Consider the following 22,075-nt stretch of genomic DNA (forward strand, 5'->3'; position numbering starts at 1 on the left):
GAAAAAGAAATGGCAACATTTCAGTTGGATCACAATAATTCTATCACAATAAAATACATATACTTCTGTACAATCAAGGCTTTAGCTTTGGGGTTGGCCCACTCAGTGTTCACTCAGTTACACAGTACAGCCACAGACTGACCTGTGGCCACTGAAAAGCTCCACTGGAGCAGTTGGGGTTACGGGCCTTGATCGAGGGCACCACAGTTGTGTTAATGAGAGCGATGCAAGTGCTGCTTTGTAACGTGTCCTACCTGGATTTAATCCTGCCCCTCCCAGTATTGAACTGGCAACCTTACAAGCTCACTTCTCTAAACTTTTGGCCACCACTGCCCCACAACATTAAAACTGTTACATCAACAAAGTTTCCTCAGTCATGTTTCATGCCCCTGCAAGATAGTTGTAAAACTTTCCTGCCATAAACAAAAATGTATGACTTCCAAATAGGTAGTAAAAATGCATTAATCAGTGTAAAAACTATGGCCTAGGTATGCTGTGGAAAATAATTAGTAGAACTGTGAAAAGTATATCTTTTCTAATGAACTAGCTAAAATGACTATGATCCTTAAAATTCTGTATTTATATTCAGTGACTTCTAGATCTGAGCCTCTGAACACCTGGAGTCCTGATGTTCTGTGTAGACAATAAAGAAGCTGTTTCAGGAACAAAATAGCTTGCGCAGTTGCACATTCTATCACAGAGGATTTATCACCAACATTTGTGTAGAAGTAGGAATGAACCAGACCTGTTCATATGTGGCCCTTTGTGTGTGTGTGTGTTTCGGATGACACTTAGTGATGATTTTGAACAGGTGAGAGTTTGTGTGGAACAGCTGTACATCTCTGTCTTGGACATATACACACACACACAGACATTCATAGTCATTGAGGCATATAAACAACAGTGGAATCCTATAGTCTGACCCCTTTGGGACCAAGCCAGACTCAGACCTTAATAATGGTTTTGTTGTTTCAGGAGGCAGCTTATATGGTTTGGGGTTCATATCTCAACAAGCCACACTTTAAAGCCCACCACCAGTTCACTGATCACATCATTCTGATTTTCATTTACATAATTTGATTCTTCTTTTGCTTTTTACATTATGACCAGTTCTACTTTAATGGTCATTTGAAGGGCTGATAAAATTGCATGTGTTGTTACTTTAATGTACTTAGGTATTTCTAGCATAGATGCTAAACTATTAATGGTGGTACTGCAATGTGAATAGTGGTCTAAATAAAACCAGGTTGCCATTACTACCCCGGTCCTGTAACATCTCAGCCAATGACAGCCTTTGCCTGATCAGACCTCTTGTAAGAGGGCAGGGCCTAGCTGTGCTGCAGGGTCACAAGAAGTGATGTAACCTGTATTTATTTTCAGCATATATATGTAAATGTTGACACACATACACCTATATTCACACACACACACACACACACATTATGTTTCCATTACTTCAGGGGACATTACACTGACTTACATTCATTTCCTGGAGACGTACCCTAACCTTAACCATCATTAAATACCTAACCCCAGCCCTTTCCTTGCCTCTAACCTAAACCTCGCTCCCATGGTATAAAATTCAAACTGGTCCTTACACTGCTGACCATACAAGTACACACACACACACATGAGGAGCAGCTGTAGATTTTTGTACATACCATTCTTTACATGCAAAGACTTTAACATGCACAATTCAGTATGGCTTAGAAAGACAGATGTAAAGACTAAGTGAGTTTTGGACTTTGGGATCACTGCCATGTTTCTGCAGGCTGGTTGTCTCTTTCCTCTTCCTAGTTTGGTCACTTGATGACAAGTGTTGCAGTGCAAATGTGTGCACCCATTCTAAGTGTTATATATACACATTCACGCACGCAAACACAGTAGGGGCTGGCTTTTCCAGGGGAAGACAGGGTGAGTAAATAAAGAAAATCTTTATGTATCACAAGGGAAGACAAGTGGGAGGAAGAGACAGAAAGAGACAGACAGAAAGAGATCTAGCCATGGCTAGTAATACTAATAGTGGCGTCTTTCCCCTTCCATCAGTTGCAGCTGTTGATCACGCTGGTGTAACTGTGACCTTTCTAGCATTGCATCACTCCCTTTCTCCCTGACTCCAATACTATCCTGCATTACTCTGCATATATACAGATATCCTACCTAATGCTGTGAGCATAATGGACTAAGTAGGACTAGTGTTTCAATAATGACTATGTTGTTTAAAAAAGTGAATCTGCAAAGTCAATTTATTCATTAGTTTGTTTTAGATACTGACACTATTGATGTTCTGTTGCAGCTATATGCAATACAGTGCTGTACAACTTATGCTATTATACTGCAGTGATATGCTGTAAAATAAGCTTATCAAAATTGTGATGCAAGACTAGACTAGACAGTGAGAACAAACATGCTGCATGTCAGCTTTATCCATAGCAATTTACAAGCATGTTTGCTTCATTAGCAAGCCAATATCCTGCCACTATTCATACTATGTGTGATGTATGCATAGTGAGATGCTGGTCATGTTCTCCATCTAGAGAACGCAGCAGGGACGCAGGGACGATGTAACTTCCTGAGGAGCTCGTCCACTAGCATACATCAGAGACATTCCACCTCATCTGACACTCGTCCATGGAATTCTGCAAATTTTCCACACTATTCTCCCAGGCATTCTGAAGTGCCTGTCAAAAAGACTGGCATGCCCAAACACCAGTCGCCTATAAACCCGTAAAGCAAGAAAAACGGATGACACTTTATGGAGAAAGTGTCCAACTTGTCTTTAATGTTTACTGTTTTCAGAATGCTGTTTTAGTTTATTTGTACATGGATGCATGATGACGCCTTTGCCGTCGTAATGTTTGTGATTGTCACTGGGTGTGTTTGTGTGTGTGAGACAGAGAGAGAGAAAGAATATAATTTTGTTTACACTGCTGGCTGCTGATAATTTGTCATAGATTTGTGTGGACTTTCCTTCTCCGCTGTGTTAGTACGACCAGTGTATGCAACCTGTAGCTGACACCTATGTGTCATTCTGGGAAACACACTAAATGCTTCAGATGACTTCAAGATTTACTTGGCAACCGATGGCTGTTTTAAGCTTGGACTGAGCACAAACTTTTCGAGTGTCCACAGGACATGGAAAGAAATATAAAGTCACTGAATCACATGTGCTCATTGTTGTGTAGCTGGTCTTTGCTCAGTGACTTCATCCAAATCTATTTTAGTAACTGGATGACATTCGAGTTAACCTTTATTTTACACCATGATTATGATGTTGTGGAGCCATAATTAGTCACAGGCTGCTGCCGGTTTGTCGGAGAACACTTGTGCTTATGTTCTATAGGCCTACTGCATTTGAATGGAAAAGTGCAATCTCAGAATATGACATGACTTACTCCCACCTTTGATGGCTATCATTTGCTGGCATTTTTTTTTTTTTTTAGCTGTTAGCCAAATCATTTAAATATCAAAGAAAATAATTCATTTGTTTGTCTGCAATCTGTGTCATTTGTGTAGTGGTGGTAGTGGGAGTGTTGGTGGTGGTGATGTGGGGGGTGGAAGGCTAGTAAACATGGGAGGGGTTGACACAGAGATGTACAGGACAGGACACCCTCGTGCCTGCACCATAAACCTCAACACATTTTGCTACCGCAGCTGTTGTGGCGCATTCGGCGAGCGGAGAGGTGCGCTCTTTCTGCAGTGACTATGTCAGAATTTGCACGGGCTTTTACACATTGATCAACGAACAGCGATCTCGTTTCACTTTGGCAAAAACGGAATGTTGTCGCTCGCTCCCTCAACAAGGTCGGTTTCCGCACAACTTTGAAGACATCGCTCACTTACCATGAGCTGTTTGGATGTTATGTACCCAGCCTATGGACATTACGCACCGTACGCACCGACCGCTCCTGCTTTTATTAATAGCATACAGGTAGGGACTGAGCAAACGTTTACCGCGATACTTATTATTATTAATGTTAGCGGAGAGATGGTGGTCGTTAAGGTGAGGAATGACTGTCAACCAGCTAATTTGTGCAGTTTGCAAGCAAAAGCAAAAAAAAAAAAAAACTCACGGAAATATGGTTAAAAAGTAATTTATGTTTGTATAATAAATATTCGTTTGCATTAATTAATTAGTTGTTTACGATAATCTAGGTTTGCAGTACTTTTTACCAAGCACAAAAGTCGCTATTCACCAAATATACACACATATATATATATCTTAACGCATGCACTCTAGCGCGCACGTCAATACATGCCAGTGCTGCCACACACAAAGAAAAACATTCGGTGAAAATGTGTCATAGTCAGCTCAAGAACTGTCCTCTACAACACCTGTCTTAACCCTCTTTCTGACCCCCCACCCCCGACAGGCTCCTACAGGTCTGAGCAGCACTTCTCCTCACTGCCCGGATTTTATGGACACTCCCAGGGGTCTCAAAGGGATGTCTGGGGGCCCAGGCACTGGAGGATCAACTTCCTCTTCATCTTCATCGAGCTCCTCCTCTTCCTCCTACACACCTGCAGCTTCAAGGCCAGAGGAGGGCCCCAAGGAGAAGCAGGAGGCCCCTGAGGCAGAGTACCTGACTTCCCGCTGTGTCCTCTTCACCTACTACCAGGGAGACATCAGCAGTGTGGTGGACGAGCACTTCTCCAGGGCCCTCAGCTCTTACATGGTTGGGGAAGGGAAACGACAGGCGCCAGACCAACAGAGCACAGGTATACTGCATAGTCTAGATATAAGGACTATTTACACAAATAGCAGTGCACAACTGTCCTTCTGTGAGTAATGTGTGTGAACATAAAAAACAAACACTAACATATTTTACAAAATCAGTCATTTGTCTCATGAAAATAATCAGGGACCCAGTCTGAATATTACTGTACCAGTTAAACTGACATACTATCATGTTTACACCAAATTTAAGTCTGAAAAGAGCTGGGTGAGTTTTCTGTTCCACTGCATCCCTGAAGTTTGATAACTTCCATTTATTTCTGAGAGCACAGGTGCCACAATTCTGCACGACATCATGTGCACTTCTCTAGGGCTTTTTGATTGACAGAACACAGCAGAGCTTAAGACAGGCGATGTGATCAGGTGACTGGACATAAGGGCCACTTGTTGGATCTGTTGTCTCTGCAGAGATCAGAGTGCAGGGGTCAGAGGTCATGAAGGTCAGGAGCTGTTGGCAAAGGGAACTTCTTTGACTCTAGTGAGGGTAAAGATTTAAAGGAAAGCAAGAAGGAGCAAGACGTTTGGACTTGATGTTTAGGCATCACATGGTCTTGACAAACATTGCCGGGATTAATTGTGAGATACTATAAAGCTTTTGTGAATTATCTTATTAGCAAAAAACAATAATGACAAAAGCTTAAAATTAGCAGTATCATTGAATGTTTATATTATTTGTTTTAGCTTTATTGTGGATGCACCAAAATGCAAAGTAAAAACTGTTTGTAGTTTCCAACTTCTCTGAAGAAACCTACAGTAAGTCCCTTTTTACCAGCAGCCAGCAGATATCCCTTGAATATCCATGTAGGGCCTATAGCCTCCACTCTCTCCCTCTCTCTGCTGTCACTGGTAGTCTCTTTCCTAGTTCAGTCGGGCATCTTCATTTTGGCACCAACACTTCCTGCCTCACAACAGATGCTATGTTTATACATGGCCGTAAGCGCACAGCCTCGCTGGCGTATCCCCTTCAAACGTTTCCGCGGCTGCCATTCTGACTCGCTCCAGCTCTTGTCCCACAATGGCTGCTCAGTCAGTTGCCCGCCTGCCAGTCAGATTTATATATTCTGTGGTCTGTGTGATGGGGCAGAGGGAAAGACTAGCTCTCAGGGTGCCACATGGTGTCTTTTTTCAGACGAACATCTAAATATAAAAATATACAGCTAAAAACATATAATGGCTTGCTGACATTCTGTCAAGGGTGAGGAGGGGGTGGGGAATAGAGAAAACAACAGGTGGGGGTGTAGGAGGCTGAAAAGAGGTGCAGTGTGGGTGAAAGCACAGGGCCAGAGCTGCATGTGTGTTTGCGTGAGTATGCTTGAGACTTTCAGAAGTACTGGGCCAACATAAGAGTGAGAGATGTCACCACAGCAAGTGATTTAACTCTCTATGAGCTTTGAACGCCCTCCAGGTTAGAGCATCTGCCTTATATAGAATTCTAGGATATAGGGACACCTCTCTTTCTACCTTTCTCTCTCTCTCTGTCTGCTAGAACACCGTTGTGTTTATTTGTGTGTCTTGTTGGGGTTAGAGCTGTATGACAGTATGATCCAATGAGGAAGATATCTGGACTGAGGGTGTAGCAGTCATGTGAGTGACAGCTATGCTTTAGCACGAGTTGCTCCGCTTGCACAGGTCCAGCCTTTCCATTTGTCTCTATAAATCAAGTGATTCACTGCACAGTTGTGCAACAGCTTGTGACTTGGCCTTATCTGTCCTCCTTCCCATTCTCTCCTGCCCTCCTCCATTAGAAACCCCTTCACCCAGCAGCCGACGAAACTTCCCCCCATCCTTCTGGGACAGTAACTACTCTTCACCTCAAAGTCGCTCCCGCTGTGAAACGGGAACACCCTCCTATTCAATGGACCCATACGCGTCAGGGCTACACCCAGGCCTGCCTCATCCACATCCTCATCCTCACCCACATACTCATCCTCACTCCCATCCTCATCCTCCAGAGAGCTGGGGATACCCCCAGGCCCAGGCCTATGGGCCCCCAAGGCCTCTCCATGAACTGTATTCACCATCAGCCTTGGAGCCCCACTACGGGCCCCTGCTGATGCCTACAGTGAGGCCACCTCATCTCCCTACCTTGCCAAGCCACTATGATGTGAGCAAACTGGAACCCACTGCCTCCTGGCCCAGCCTGATTCCCCCAGGAGACGTCAGCCAGACTCTGGCACTCAACATGGATGCAGGTACCCACTCAAATATGCCAGGGTTTTGCAAACAATTTCTATACTGTACTTGTACATGATACACATAGTGAGATCATGCTTGAAATTCTGCAGTGTACAGTTTAGACTGTCTTCCCCTATTATTTGCTATAACACATCACCCTGTGCATTCTGAATTATGAGTATTGGTACTATTTAATCAAACACAGAAAAAATGTTATAGCAACAATTCACACAACCTTGCACATATATACGCACCAATTTTCAACCATTGTAATAACCTCTGCAGGTAACACAAGCACAGATGCATACACTTGTAATGTTGAATAGGCCAGGCCCCAGTCCCACACATGCTGACACACACATGGGCACAATACATAATCATCACAGAAGCCCTCTAGAACAGGATGTTTGGCAAAAGTAGGCTCCATGACAACCTGTGTTCTCTTGTTTGCTGTTGACCTTCTCATTGTTTCCTTGTCCTTTTTTCTCAGGCCTCCAGCAGCATAAGAAAGGCAAGGAGCTGTACTGGTTCTAACGAGCCCTTTAGTCACATTGACCAGCTATTACCAGATCCAATTAGTCCCTGGACCTGCTCTGCTATTGAAGCAGTGTGTCCCTTTATCCCCCCCACACACACTTCATCCTCATCTATCCACCCCCTTTCTCTCTGTTCCTGGCCTCCCCTGCCAGTATACAGCCTTGCTCCAGGTTGACGTGTGTGCACCATGGAGATAAAGCAGAGGTGGGGAGGGAAAGAAAGATGGAGAGAGTGTCACTGCCCATAATCTGTGCTGTTGCTCTCTCTTTTTCACCTCTCCTCCACTCCTTCTCCTGTTGCTGCCGGTGCAGCACAGACCTTGGCAAAGTGTGAGCTACAGTGACCTGTTTGGACTGAGAAAGACAGGTTCACATTGGACTTTTGCAGAGGACAGAGATAGAGGGATGGATGGAGGGATGGAGGGATGAATCACAGCGAGCAGGGCTTTCCTCCAACATCCTTGTTTATCTCTGTCTCATGCTTTTTGTTGGTACAGTGGTTGCCATCTTCTGTTTATCTGGATTTCACAAATGCAACATGCAGTGCTAAACAGTAGTAGCAGTTATGGAGGTTTATGCTTTGTGATGGTCATGATGCCTTTTTTGGTTGTTATTATATACTGTAATTTTGCTCTCTGAAATAAAGTGTTTCTATTTATTGGTGTTTATGTGTATTTATAAAATGTTTGGTTAGGCCCGTGTTCTGAAAATGTTTTGGTTTAGTTGTTTAAAGATGTGAAATGGAGATTCTCAGTCATCTGTCAAGGAATCTTATGTGGAGAATAAAGATAGTTTCTCAAAAACATATCAAAAATTGGTTGCGTTAAGAAATAGTTTGCACTGAACAAACTAAACTAGTGTGTTCTTTCAATCTGACGATGTTTCATTTCAGTTCTTTATTTCTGTGTCATTTTTAGATGTTTGAATTTGGACTTTCTAAATATTTTTGGGCTGTGTTTTGTGTCATTTCTCATTTTTGTGCCCAAAAGATGGTGAAGTCAATAAATATTTTTATGGTAAATTGTCACATCTCCTGTATGTTTAGTTTGTTTGATGTAAGTAATAATATTGGAGGTAAAGTACATGTAGCTGGGCAGAGAGAAATAAATACTTCCAGAGGATAAATACTTATACTGGCTTCAAGAACTGTGCCTTGGTATTAGGCAGAATGCACTTGATAGACAAAAGAGGCTTGATTGAAGATTTTAGAACTGTTTCTGATTCTACAGGCCCTATACACTCAGTTGGTAGTTTATTACAAATTAAACATTACAAATTAAGGCTGTCTACTACCAGAGTCCTGCAATAAACACTCCCTTCATGAAGGTGATAATGTTCAGGTTTTCTTAAAATAGTTTTAGAGAGGTGTTGATTCAACTCTATGATCATTTTGGAAGATGTAGTTTGTGATTTTGCCGGCCTGCATTGTGTTATACTAACAGGTGTTTCTAGTGTTTTGTCCACCGTGTTTGTACCAGGGAGGCTAAGCTAAATAACAGAAACACCTCGTCATATCATGGAGGAGGTATTCAAATTGTTTACTTAAGTGAAAGTAACAATGCCACAGCATAAAAATACTCAGTTACAAGTGAAAGTCCATCAGATAAAGATACTATAGAGTAAAATAAATTGCATACTGTTTAATTCCTTGGCTGAGATGAGAAATTATCAATTCCAATTTGAATGCATCATCAACAGTAAAATTAAGTGCTAACTGTACAGTATATAATTATTAGCTGATAATAAGTTTCATTTGTGTCCAGCACATCATATTTCATATTATTTGTAACCATTTTCCATTTTTTTGCATCATAGCATTTAAATAAATGGAATTGTATTTCAAACGTTGTCCTGGAAACAATGCTGGGATAGTTACTTGACCTACTTGACCCTGGTGGGTTTTACCTGAGCAGCTATAATGTATCCTGAAGATATAAGCAGTAAAAAAAAAGAAAGCAGTTTCTGCAATGTAATGTTGACTTGCAAGCAATGTTTTAGAACAATATACTGTAAGAACAAGGAGACACAATTAGTGAAATAATCCTCTTTAGCAAAAGTTTTAATTAAATGCATGTTAGGGCCAAGCAGGGAACGGGTGGTTTTTATTGAAGTAACGGATATACATACATACACACACACGTATAAAATAATGGGATTATTGTTGTTGACATTACTGTGTACATCATGTAATGCTGTTTCTGGTAAATGTAGTCCTCATTCTAGTCGCCTTTTATGCTTATAATTTGAAGTACTGCTGGGTATTTTGTGAATTATCCACCAGGGGTCAATAAAGTCAGTTGATTATACAGTATTTTGTATATTTAATCTGATTCTGAAAAACAACTGCAGTAGTAGCCAAAGTTATTAAATAAATCTAGTAAAGTACAACATTTGCTTAAAAAATTTACTGAAGTCAAAGTGTGAAGTACCAGAAAAAGAAAAAAGTAAAGCACAAATATCTCAAAAATGTACTTAAGTACTGTGCTTGAGTGAATGTATTCGTTACTTTGTGCCACTGTCCATAGAATACAGTATAGTTCGATAGCACCTCAAACTACAGGCTCTAGAATGACAGCACAGTTGAATCAACAACTGTCTACTCAGTTTTTATTAAAACTGAACAATGTCAGTTTCACAACGGGAGGATTTACTGCAGAACAGTTGTATTAAACGGTATTAGTTTTAGCTAGGTGTACCTAGGTGTGCCAACTGATTGTATAGAGTGTGTTGATATTTAACTAGATGTGTGAATCCTAGAAATAGTAGCACAGCCAGATGTGATCAAGGTTACACTGTATGACTCGTCTTATTTAAAAAGCCTTCCATTTTAATTCCCACTTGTATTCACACTTTGTCACTTTTAAAGAGGGAGCAAGTGGTGAATGCTAGCAATGTGTAACCAGAGAAGAGGCAAGTCATCCAAGCTATGCACCAAATATTACTGTGCTATTGATCGGATAATCAGATTATGTGCTAAGGTATGTCATTCTCAGCCACTGTCACATTCTAGCGTGTGTTATGTGTGACCTCCACTACAGAGCAGCCAACTATGTGATTGGCTCTAAGCTGTGGAAACCTGTAGAGTAATGAAATTAGAAAAGTTTACCAGGGGTAGGATTCCTCTCAGTTTGGTCATGCCAAGAATCTTACTACCTTTCACACTGGCCACTGAGCCTGAGAGTTTCCTAAGCCTAAGTAAATGGCGCCCTCTACTGGTATTTTGATAACACTTAGCTGACTCAAAAATTCCAAAGATTCATTCACTCTCTCCAGTGACAAAATACATTGTTACAGCATCACCTCAATCTTTTAATGAAAATGTTTAAAATCAAACCCACAAACATCTGACCAGTATTTTCACTCAGTACAGGACGTGCAGTTCCAGATGTAATGTGAGGTTATTTTGGCTTTATTAATAGTTAGTGTTCTTGACAAAACAGCAAACCAATGCAAATTGCTCATGATTGCCTCAGCTAAGTAACCATTTTGTTGAATGGGTCCTGAAAGCAAGGTTTTGAAAATGCATGAAAGTGCATGTGACCGCCTGGCAACTGGGGGCTTACTTTTGATGAAAAGTAGTTTTGTGAAACAATTACAACACAAACTCTGTTTTCCTCATGTACTGTACGCAGGTAGATGATGAGTGCTATTAGTCCCCAACATTACCCAGCACTTCGGCCGATTCTTTGAGGTGTGGTGTTGAACGTGTCACCGTTTACAGTAAGACAAAGGTCTATGCTGACCCACATTTAGTGTCAATAACTCTTGGTAAAATGTCTCCACAAAAATTCTTCAAAATTTACTCTAAAAGTTTTGTAACCTGACAGTCATTCTGTTTACTGGATGCATAAAGCAGTAAACAAAGGCTTGCCATCATGACTGTCACATGCAGGTTGGAACAGCCATGCAACCAAACATGTGCACACAATGTGGAAGTGGTAGTTTAACTCAAGAGTACCTTCTTTTTCTGTGCACTTGGTTTCTGTTTGACTTTGCAATCAAACAAATTGTTAACCCTTACACACATAGGTACATGTATTTATATACTCAATACATATGGTTTACCTGAAGCTCTTTCTCAATGCTATGCACGAAGCCACACACAAACCTTGATCTTTGAACTTAAGCAGTTTATTTGTGTATTGTGCTGAATCACAAATCACTTGAATGTTGTAAATGGTTTCTTGTACCAGGAACGTCACAAACTCAGTGAGGTTGTACTTCTTAGTTTCACACACTTCCTTTTTCTCACAATTTCTTCCACCTTTCCAGTTAGGTCACATTCACTGCATTTACATAATCGTCTAGTTTCGTTGTGATAAGCAAGTTCCATGTACATCAACTGGTCAACTGCAATAGTCGAAAAAAAAACTCAGTATTGTACTGCAGTATTTTGAGTATTTTTACTTTGAGTATATAGTGAATATGTCATTTTACTTTGCTACTTTATTCTACTCAACAGGAAAATATTGTTCTTTTTACTTTACTATATCTATCTGACATGATGTGATTATTATAGTACTTTTCACATTAAGATTTTACTTTAAATACATCCAGTACGTTTTTAACATGACCACATAAAAACAGAGCACATTAGGGGGCCTCTCCTTACATTTCAGATGTCTACTGTTAGCAGTTCTACCATAGTGTGATATGTTCTTTAACTTCTCCAATGGTTTCATTAAAGTGACCCTTTACGGTTGAAAAAGATTAAAGTATTCATTTCATGAAATAAAATAAAAAAAATAAAAAAAAACTGGGAAAAAGTCCAAAAAGTAATCATAGATCCGTGTTTACCAACCCATTAATCGGCTCACATACCCTCTGATTCATCAGGTGACACTCTGGAGAGGGCCTGACGTCCAGTGTGGGACACATTGTTTATAAAGTAAATTAATTACAGCTCCAGTTTGACCAGCTACACATTAATACATCGCTGTTATCAATATAACAATAATATCACAAGGACAATTCTTCTGACAGATGAGTACTAATGATACTTCATTACTTTTATGATACTCTAGTACTTGACTGTGAGTGCAGGGCTTTTACTTGTAACTGAACGTTTTTACAGTAAACAGGTAGTATTCATACTTTTACTTAAGTAAACAATCTGTAAGTAATTCTGTGTTGTTTTTTTTTGTTTGTTTGTTTTATGAGCCAGTCTTTAAAAGGAATATAACATTTAAAATGATGCCAAACTGCGGTAGAATCTCACTAGGTCTATGTTTCTATTGTTTTCAGTTGTAGGAGTTATTAGCAGGCAAACTGCCTGCACTTTTCTCATAGGAAGGAACCCAAGAATGAGTCTGAACACCACAAACTGTATACAGGAAGCTGATCACAAAGAGGCACAAGACAACTTTAAGAGTTCAGTGACATCTAAACATTTAGCTTAGCTCTCAGGTTTTTGTCTGTTCACAGCATCTTTATGGGTTTATGTTTCATAATGAAAGCCTTGTGACAGTAAGTCATTTAACAAAAACAGGGAGGTAAAAGGGGTGAAGGAGACAGTCAACCAGCAGTTACAACATAACTGCCGTGCGCTACCATGCTATACCAAGCTTAGACATGTTTCTAAATGAGTTTAATCAATTTAAACTGATTAAAAATAAATAAATTCCCTGGTAAAAAAAAAAAAAAATCTGTTAATGTTTCTGCTTGTTCATAGTTGCTCAGTCTCTCCTTCTGTGTATGTAACTGCAAAATAATATTTACATTCATGTTCCTGACAATGACGGATGGGAAACTTTGCTGAACAACTCAAACTTTACAGTCATATTAAAAACAGGATGTGTGTGTGTGTGGAAGGAACTCTTGACTATCGGTAAATGGAAACAGTCATGAATCATAATGACATTATATTTAACGCAGAGAAAAATGTAATCAATTTGAAATTTGTATGCAGTTGTGTGTGTTTTTATGATAAGCTTTACAAGTATTACTGATTTCCAACAATATTTCACAATCTCATTCTTTATCCTCAGAATTAAATGTACTCCAAAGAAAATCTTTACATTTGAGGCAATTAACTGTCAAAAATTCAACATTCCTGTGGGACTGTGAATTTGAGCTCACATTTGTTTCTATCTCTGATTACACATATTCTAAAATTCCTTAGTCCCTCGTGCGCTCTAAAGGAGTAAAGATGGGGAAACTATTTCAAATAAATGTTAATCATTCAGGTAAATAACCTACAGTATGTGGGTGTTAGCTAAAGTCTCACCTTCATTTCTGAGAAACTAAAGCAAGTCAGTCAAGTACAGTCTTATTTTCCATTGTGGTATAATTTAGCTAGTAAGATTTTGAAGCAAACAGTAGCACGTGTTATTGTTTTTCTGTTTTTGTTTCGGTTGTCTTATTTAGAGAGGAACCTCCACCACTATATGTGACTGGAATCAGATCAGTGGAGAGGACACAAAATCCCAGCAGTGGTTTCTCACATGAAGTCATCAAACTAACAAAAAGACACTGAGTTCCTTCTGTTTTATGATGCTAAAGTGCCTAACTGGGAAACTGCTGAGTAACTGATCATGCCTTCATAAACAAGTCAGCAGGATAGGAAGATGCTGGTGTCCTTGTATGAACTAAAAAAAACGTTTCCCAGAAGAAAGTCATCATGCAAACAAGTCCTTTGTAAGCTTTTTCAGTGAATGATTGTCTGCCTCTCTTTCGTTGTGGCTTTATGGGCTGCTGACAGTCACCTGACACTTTATACAGGGAGTCATAACTGTAGTCAGCTATAGATATAAGAACAACACACCCCTGCATCACTTGCAAGTGGTTATACCTCAAACCTGACTGCACACATCGACATCGAAGCTGGTAAGTAGCTGCGGCTCAGACAGACACGCTTACAAATGGCTAAGCACACACCTCCTGTAGCACAGGTGCAACGATGGAAAGAAGAACCTGATAAGAATTTAAAAGAAAACTGAAAGAGATTCAAAGAAACCAGGAAATAAAGGTGGTAACAGTGGCAGAGTGCACGTGACAGCCAACTTCATGACATAAAATGTTTAGCGAAAGAGTTCAGTCTATGTTTAGTCTCATCCTGTGTTGCTTGTGTATCAGACAGGATGAAGCTGCTGTTGGTTGCTGCTGCTGCTCTGGCTGTGGCCAGCTGTGCCAGCCTTTCTCTGGAAGACCTGGAGTTCCACGCCTGGAAACTCAAGTTTGGTGAGACAGTATAAACTGATCTTTTTTTTTTTTTTTTTTACTGTGATAGTTTGTCAAATCCAGTAGATGTTATTCTTTTGTTTATAAAGATATTGTTTAGAAGACCCAAATTTAGGGTAGTAATGTGTACTCATTTAAACACATGTAAATATCATTTAAAAGTTTAAGGCATATGTTTTGTTTATGAAGGGAAATGGAAAAGGGGTTTAATTGATTAATAATTTATCATTTACCTCTGTTCTCTTTCTCATTATTTCCTTCTCTGATTGACAGAAAGGTTCTACAGTTCACCATCAGAGGAAGCTCACCGGAGGCAAATCTGGCTCAGGAACCGCAGACTGGTGCTGGTGCACAACATCATGGCAGATCAAGGCATCAAGTCCTATCGCCTTGGCATGACCTACTTTGCTGACATGGTATGCACAGAAAACAAATGTGTCTACTTCTGCCATCACTTAGTTTTCAAATTTCACCACTGGCTCAATGTATGGATTAAATGCCATCAGTATGATTTGGTTTAGCTTGTGAGGATATAGTGAATGACGTTTTGTCCCTCCACACTAGGAAAACGAGGAGTACAAACGCCTGATTTCTCAGGGATGCCTGAGATCCTTCAATGCTTCTCTGCCTCGCCGTGGCTCTGCGTTCCTCCGGCTGCCTGAAAGCACCAATCTGCCAAACACTGTTGACTGGAGGGACAAGGGATACGTCACTGAAGTCAAGGATCAGAAGCAGTGTGGCTCTTGCTGGGCCTTCAGTGCCGTACGTCCAACCTTGCTTGTTCTAGTAATGCAGCTGATTTTACACAGATTTTTCCTGGTTACAAATTCAGTTATCTTTCTTCCAGACTGGCGCTCTCGAGGGTCAGAACTTCAGGAAGACAGGGAAGCTGGTGTCCCTGAGCGAGCAGCAGCTGGTTGACTGCTCGGGTGACTATGGCAACATGGGCTGCATGGGAGGCTTGATGAACTATGCCTTCCAATACATCAAAGACAACGGAGGGATTGACACAGAAGAGTCCTACACTTATGAGGCTCAGGTAAAAAGAAAGCAGTTTGTTTGATAAAACCATTGCACATAATTCCTTGTGGATGAATTTTTAACTGCAGCTACAGCAAAGAGTCTGAGACAGCTATTTGTCATTATCAAAGCACAGCGGGAGAGAGCTCAGACTACACTACTAGAAATAAGAAGGTGGCCTTTATTATTGCAGCTAAAGTCTTGTGTGCAAATTAAAATCATCAATGTCCAAATGTGCCAGACATGTGCAATAGTGCCATCTTGTGGACACAATGTATTGTACAACTAAACCCGTATAGACAGTACAAATCCTACAGTATCTAGTTCAGACTTCACCATTTTAAACTGGAACCTCAAAAGTAAACTTTCTGAGAATGTGCTACTGCTCTCTGGTGTAAACCTACACACTACTACTGTATTATAATGTGTCAGGAAGGTAAAAATAAATTGTGAAACACTTTCTCTCATCTAGGATGGAAAGTGCCGGTACAACCCAGCTGCAGTTGGTGCTACATGTACAGGCTATGTTGATGTGAAAGAGGGTGATGAAGATGCCCTGAAGGAGGCTGTGGCCACCATCGGACCTGTGTCTGTTGGCATCGATGCTTCTTCAATGTCCTTCCAGCTTTATCAATCAGGTGAACAGTTTTAAACACAGTGTTGACTCTGCTGAGAAATGTTCTTATCAAATTTGAGAAGAAACGGGAAATACTCTGTTTTAAACCTATATGCATGTCTGTCCCACTCGTGTTTGTGTACATTTCTAGGAGTGTATGATGAGATGGAGTGTAGCAGCACAGATCTGGACCATGGTGTACTGGCTGTGGGTTATGGCACTGAAGAAGGAAAGGACTACTGGCTGGTCAAGAACAGGTAAATACCAAAATCTGCAGTTCATATTTTAATTTATGTGCTTCATCCTTGCCAACACTCAGTGGTGCAGACAAAAAGCTAAGTTGCTGTTTTTACAGACATCTTTTTTGTAGCTGCTAAAATGAAATGAAACTCAAAAACTTCTTAAAGTAATTTCTGTTCTATCTGAATGCAGATCATTGTCTTTAAGTGCTGGTATAACTAATACTGAGGCAACAACTCTGTTTTAAGTCCAGCAGCAGAATATTGTTGGTAATTTGTTTGTTTCTGTAGCTGGGGTCTAGCGTGGGGAGACAAGGGATACATCATGATGAGCAGGAACAAACACAACCAGTGTGGCATTGCTACTGCATCCAGCTACCCCTTGGTCTAAGCAGGTGAGGAGAAACCGAGCAGCCTTTCTTTGTTCCTTCTTTTATGACCACAACCTATTTAAAGTGCTATTTAAACAAGTTAAACTTCTGGGTGACTGAACAGATGTGTTTGAAAATATGTGTGCTTGCACCCTGCAGTTTATTGCCCATTAACTGCTTGTTGTTCATGTTTATTGGATTTGCAGGTCCAGGCCTTCCCTCAGTGACGAGGAGAATGATGGCACATAATTCACTTTAATTTTAGAACAAAACTGAGTTATGGAACAAAATGTCTTATTTTTGTTCCTTTTAAGTTAATGGGACAGAGTCTCTTTGTGCCCAGAGGCACTTTAATAGACTAACTTTCTTTTATGAATACTGTAAATAAATGTAAAGAAATAAAATGCTTTACATAAAGAGATAAAAAAATAAATGTGTTGAGTTTTTTTTTTTTTACTTTGTCTTGGCACCACTATATTACTGGGACTGATTTTCTGTGGTGTATATTAAGGGCAGTATTTTTTAGATAATAAGTTGCTTCCATGGCACAGAAGTGAAACAGTAGTCAGTCAAGACTAATCAAATAAAACTAATTGTTTTATTTGATTAAAAGCACTTAGCATAGTGCAGGTAGTGCTGGTAATGTATTGTTGTTTGGTGAGGGAACACCAAAAAGAGTTCTCCCTATTGCCTATATGCAGCTCACAACAGGTATCGCGAAAAACTTTGCAGCAGCTGCGGCAGGATGATACTGTGGTATGAAAACGTACAGGCTCGATTCTGGAGCAGATACAGGAAATTATTGTAAAAGGTGATAAAAGATCAAAAATCAAAGTTAAACATCAACATAAACTGTGAAAGGATGATGAAATGAAATGAAGATGAGTGCACATGAAGTCGCTTTAGCTCCTTTCTCTGTGCAAAAATGCATAAAGGGGGAGGGTTAACATTATAAACGTACTTCCTTTCTTGTAGTTTTGCAGTCAGTGGAACATTTTGCCAGAAGACAAGTTCAGCATTTAGTCATAACATATTGTTTTCAACAGATTTTATCATTCATATCCTGGGGCTTTGTATCTTATCTGGCTTATACTAGTTTCCACATTAATTATTCACCAAAAACAAGCGTGTTTGTTGTTCAAAAAGTCTACTGTAATGTTTAGACACAGTTGCTGCTTCTGATAACAACAGCTGCGGTGGACTTTTCAAACCTCAGGCCAAAGATTAAAGTGTTGGGAAGGCCGTTCTCCATAATGGTAAAGGAATAGCTTCTCTTCGGTCTTTTCTGCTGCCTTTGTAGTTTTTGTTAGCTCAGATGGCAAACAAACAAAAAACATCGACTTTGTTCATAAAAGTCATCTGAGAAAGAACTCTCCTTTTCCCATGAGGTGGGTAACATCTGTTTTAATCATATACAATAGTTGCCCCAATGTAATTAATGAAATCACATTAAGTGCTTGTAATTTGCCCATTCTAAATGTCACATTAGGTCAGGTTGTGTTAATATTTGATGGGAGGTGGAGAAACACCAAAGCACAGGGGAGGGGGAGGGGGCATATTAAGGATTTAATCAGCTTGTCTGACAAAAGGTGCCCTTGACGTCTTACTTTTTCCCTTCTCAGCTGCAGCAGCAGCAGCAAAGAGAGCTGCCATGTGGACGCAAACATGCGCAGTAATTGAAAGAGAGATTCAAATTACTTTGTCAGGTGAGTCTAGCAACAGTAGACCTGTAAAAAAAAAAACAACCCACTGCTGCCATCATATCAGCACTGACATAAGGACAGTATTGAGCCAATTAGGCCTGAATTACTGTTATCCTGTGACATTATCATCATCATCCTTTTCGTTTTTGTGAGACTGAAGGGAGCAAAAAATAAAGGATGAAAAAGCTTCCAGAAAAAGACAAAGGGAGACAGAAGGAGGGCCCACAAGAGGTGAGGCAAATTAATTGGTTTTGCTAAATCCTCCTCAAACAGCAGAAGCCAGTATGGTTCCACAAAAGGCCATTACCGGTAATCAATTTAAATCTGTTTTACCCTTCACAAGGAAACCAATTAGGCAAATTAATTTGACTTTTTTGATTCACAGTACAACCACAGCACAGGACAGGATGCTCAATCTGCTTCCAGCATGGAGGGACAAGTAAAAAACACTGAGAGGTGTTTCTGGAACAAACAAAACTATTGATCTGAGGGAGGCGGAATGAGAAAGACGCAGGAAGCAAGGTAGGATGATGAATTCATGGCTTTGATTAAGGAAACGCACACAACAGTGATCCTGCTGTGTACATTTCAAATTCCTCAATCACTAAAGTGTTCAGATTTTCTACATCTTAAGTTTGGTTTCCCAGTAATGTGACCTTTTCCACGTTAAGCCACTTATCGTTTCTGGGCCGGTTTTGGTGTTAGTAGAAACTCTTTTTAACATCACTAGATGGCAGCACTTGACTGCTGATGGCTATCTCAGCAGTTTGGGGTGCTGTGGCCTGGCTGGAGTCATGCAAAGATCTGGTTTAAACTCTGATCCTTTGATTCACATCTCCATGGAATCACACATAACACACATATAGTATATACAAACATTCATATAGTCACATGGAATGGAGGGAAGTGTCAGTCAGCTATGTCACCCATTCTAGCAAACAAACAGTCTCTCCTAAAGATACAGATGGCACTCCATTTCTGTGCTGAAGTGTTAACCGTCTCTCAATATGCCTTTCTGTGTGCGTGCATGTGTGCAGCTCCTTGCATGTGCACTGGTTTAATATGCATCTGGGGAAACGGGATGTCAGCTGGTTTGTCATGTAATGGGGAATGTATGATTGTGACAGACAGGAGTTCTGGATGACAGCACACAGTACTGATGAATCCTTACACATGTGCACACATACATCCTCACAAAATGCAGAGAAGGTGAACATGTGAATAGGAGCAGAACATGAAAATGACTTAAGTACTTTATACTATCTATATATTTCAAAAATGAACCCACAGAGGAGACCATTGCTCTTTTTAATCTTTCCTTGCTTATCCCGGTTTCTTTTCCTCCTGGTTTCATCTTTCCATCCGCCTCTAACCAGCTGCATTTCTTGGACAGGGCTCTTGGCTGAGGTCTGAGAGAGGGGAGTGAAGCTAACAGTTTGAGAAAAACAGCTCTGGCAAGGCCAATTACACCCAGACAAAGCACTTTGCATGTTATTGTGTTAGGGATTCATGCTTGATTGACTGAATGGCTTCTAATGAGGCTGGGGAACGACGTGCAGGAAAGGAAGAAACACTCCTCCGTTTCCCTGATGGATTGATTCAGCCTCACATGTACACAAACAAACCCGGTGGTACACACTTACAGTGCAAAGGTGTACAATCACATTAGCATGTGCATGGCAGAGTACACACAGTGCACATATATGCAAATCAACACAAACAATGGCTTCCTTTCTCCGTTTACAGCTATGAAATGCATACTGTATGTAAGTGTGTGCTGTGGGTGGCAGATGAAGAGGAGATATTAAAGTGGGAAAGGTAACTTTCTGTATTGCCTCTGCAGATGCTCCTATGAAAACCTCACTCCCACTGGCATCCTTTTATAGTAACACTTCACTAGGTAGAGTTGGATATAGCAACAGATGGATTGGTAAAGCCTACAGCAGTGATAAAAAATGTCAGCTGTTTTTCTTGTTGCCTCTGTATAACAGATGTTAGTTTTATTTTTGTGATGTGTTTTTTGCTGGGCTTTGACACCAGTTTCACATCTTTCAAATTTTTTGTTCTTTGTAACAGCAACTGAAACGGATATTGCTAGCCACAGGCTAATGAAAATAACAAATTCCAGCTATGATGTTCGCAAGATCACTGTCAACAATACAAATTGAAAATGAAATTAGCTAGCAACCCAGGCCCATGCAATGAATTTTAAAAGGCAGGTATGGCAGCAGGAGCGGTGTGTGTTGTGTGTCCTCTGAAGAATATTTACTATGGCTTTCTCCTTCTTTACTCTCTTCTTTCTCTTGCTTTTGAAACTCCTCCTCCACCTGCTCGTCTCCCCCTCTTCCACATTCCTCTCATTCATCATTTCTTGTTGCCGATCCTCTCGCTCTCAGCTCTCTCCTCTATGTTGTCCATCTCCCCTGCTGTACTGAGGTCAGCATAAAGGGTCAATTGCCTGAGCGCAGATACATGAGTAGTCATGTATCTGTGCTCCATCTTATCTTTGTGTTTTATAAGGCCTGACAACCTTTTCCCACAGGAGATGGCCTCACTTTCACCTGCACTAACCGGCTCCTTGCACATATATGTTTGCATGAGTTTTCTCTGCATATTTGTGTGTGTATACACATCTGTGTCCTCTAGTTCTTTGACTGCCCCTTGTTAATTTGGCCTGCTATCTTTCCTCCTCTCCAGCTCTTCTCCTTGCTTGACCTTTTTCTCTCTGCCTTCCTTCCTCCATCAATAGCCAGAGCTAATAAGGCAATTAAAGCATAATTAAAGGAGTCTTCAGAGAGAAGGTACGTCTTGGGCAACTTCATGAGGGTAAGGGAGTGATGTGTTTACTGGTGACTCCTGGGAGGTCCCTCTCACTCTCTCCTGACCATCACAACAAAGTTGAAAAACTGCTGGGATTACAAGAGGCCTGAGGGATTTATCCCATCATGATATTTTACAAAGTCATCACATTTATTTCTGTACTTTTAGTGGTTATGGTAAGAAACTGGCAACCAGCTAATTTGTTCAGCTTCAAGTGTATTTATCCAACCAGCCCATTCCTTGTTATAAAACTTGCCAGCACAGATCAAAGGGCCCTGTGCAGCATGTCAGCCAGGTTATCTCTGCTTGGCAGACAGAATCAAAGTCACAGATTAAGGGGGTAGGCAAGTTGGGGTTTCAAGGCCATGTGACAGACTATCATCCTCTCTCTGGGATGTGAGCTCCTTGTCACAAAAGTGTGTGATGGATCTGTTATTCCCATGCATCCCACAGCTTCTCTTATGTCCTGATGCATGCAATCATTGTGTGCACTTGTAGTCTGAAACAAAATCTTTACCCTTGATTTAAAAGGCACTTACAATGCATTAGCCTTGTGGTAATTACTAGAAACTCAATTAGAAGAAACCGCTGAAGACCAAGACCAAACTGGAGGGCTTAAGCTGCAATACTGGTAAATGGATTTGGAGTTAATTTAGTGAGTCAGAGGGTGAAACAGCCATC

At 40.6% G+C, this 22,075-nt stretch overlaps 2 protein-coding genes across 3 annotated transcripts in view; both read left to right on the forward strand.

Moving 5' to 3' along the window:
* vgll2b (vestigial-like family member 2b) overlaps positions 1 to 8,394 on the forward strand; it is a 9,560-nt gene extending 1,166 nt beyond the window's left edge. Inside the window, exons 1-4 of one of the 2 annotated variants that reach the window (XM_020591043.1) lie at positions 3,610 to 3,931; positions 4,374 to 4,719; positions 6,481 to 6,927; positions 7,401 to 8,394. In XM_020591043.1, the coding sequence (XP_020446699.1) occupies positions 3,845 to 3,931; positions 4,374 to 4,719; positions 6,481 to 6,927; positions 7,401 to 7,444 (924 nt within the window). In that variant the 5' untranslated portion in view covers positions 3,610 to 3,844 and the 3' untranslated portion in view covers positions 7,445 to 8,394. Of the gene's footprint in view, positions 1 to 3,609; positions 3,932 to 4,373; positions 4,720 to 6,480; positions 6,928 to 7,400 lie in introns of those variants that run through there. The other variant, XM_020591044.1, reaches the window with a different exon arrangement.
* A 5,769-nt stretch (positions 8,395 to 14,163) lies between these two features.
* ctsl.1 (cathepsin L.1) lies at positions 14,164 to 17,277 on the forward strand. Its single transcript, XM_020590984.1, has 9 exons — positions 14,164 to 14,271; positions 14,521 to 14,625; positions 14,899 to 15,041; positions 15,190 to 15,387; positions 15,473 to 15,664; positions 16,118 to 16,283; positions 16,413 to 16,518; positions 16,792 to 16,895; positions 17,078 to 17,277. The coding sequence occupies exons 2-8, from the start codon at positions 14,526 to 14,528 to the stop codon at positions 16,889 to 16,891; spliced, it is 1,005 nt and encodes a 334-aa protein (XP_020446640.1). The 5' UTR covers positions 14,164 to 14,271; positions 14,521 to 14,525; the 3' UTR covers positions 16,892 to 16,895; positions 17,078 to 17,277.
* The last annotated feature ends 4,798 nt before the right edge of the window (positions 17,278 to 22,075 follow it).

Source organism: Monopterus albus, unplaced genomic scaffold (genome assembly GCF_001952655.1).
Source record: "Monopterus albus unplaced genomic scaffold, M_albus_1.0 scaffold13.1, whole genome shotgun sequence".
Lineage (NCBI taxonomy): Eukaryota > Metazoa > Chordata > Actinopteri > Synbranchiformes > Synbranchidae > Monopterus > Monopterus albus.

Excerpts from the sequence above, each read along its gene's own strand:
- ctsl.1 (XM_020590984.1), top strand. The coding sequence starts at position 14,526 with ATGAAGCTGCTGTTGGTTGCTGCTGCTGCTCTGGCTGTGGCCAGCTGT. Across the intron at positions 15,388-15,472 it reads CTTGCTGGGCCTTCAGTGCC|ACTGGCGCTCTCGAGGGTCA; the intron begins GTACGTCCAACC and ends TCTTTCTTCCAG. Across the intron at positions 16,284-16,412 it reads CTTCCAGCTTTATCAATCAG|GAGTGTATGATGAGATGGAG; the intron begins GTGAACAGTTTT and ends GTACATTTCTAG.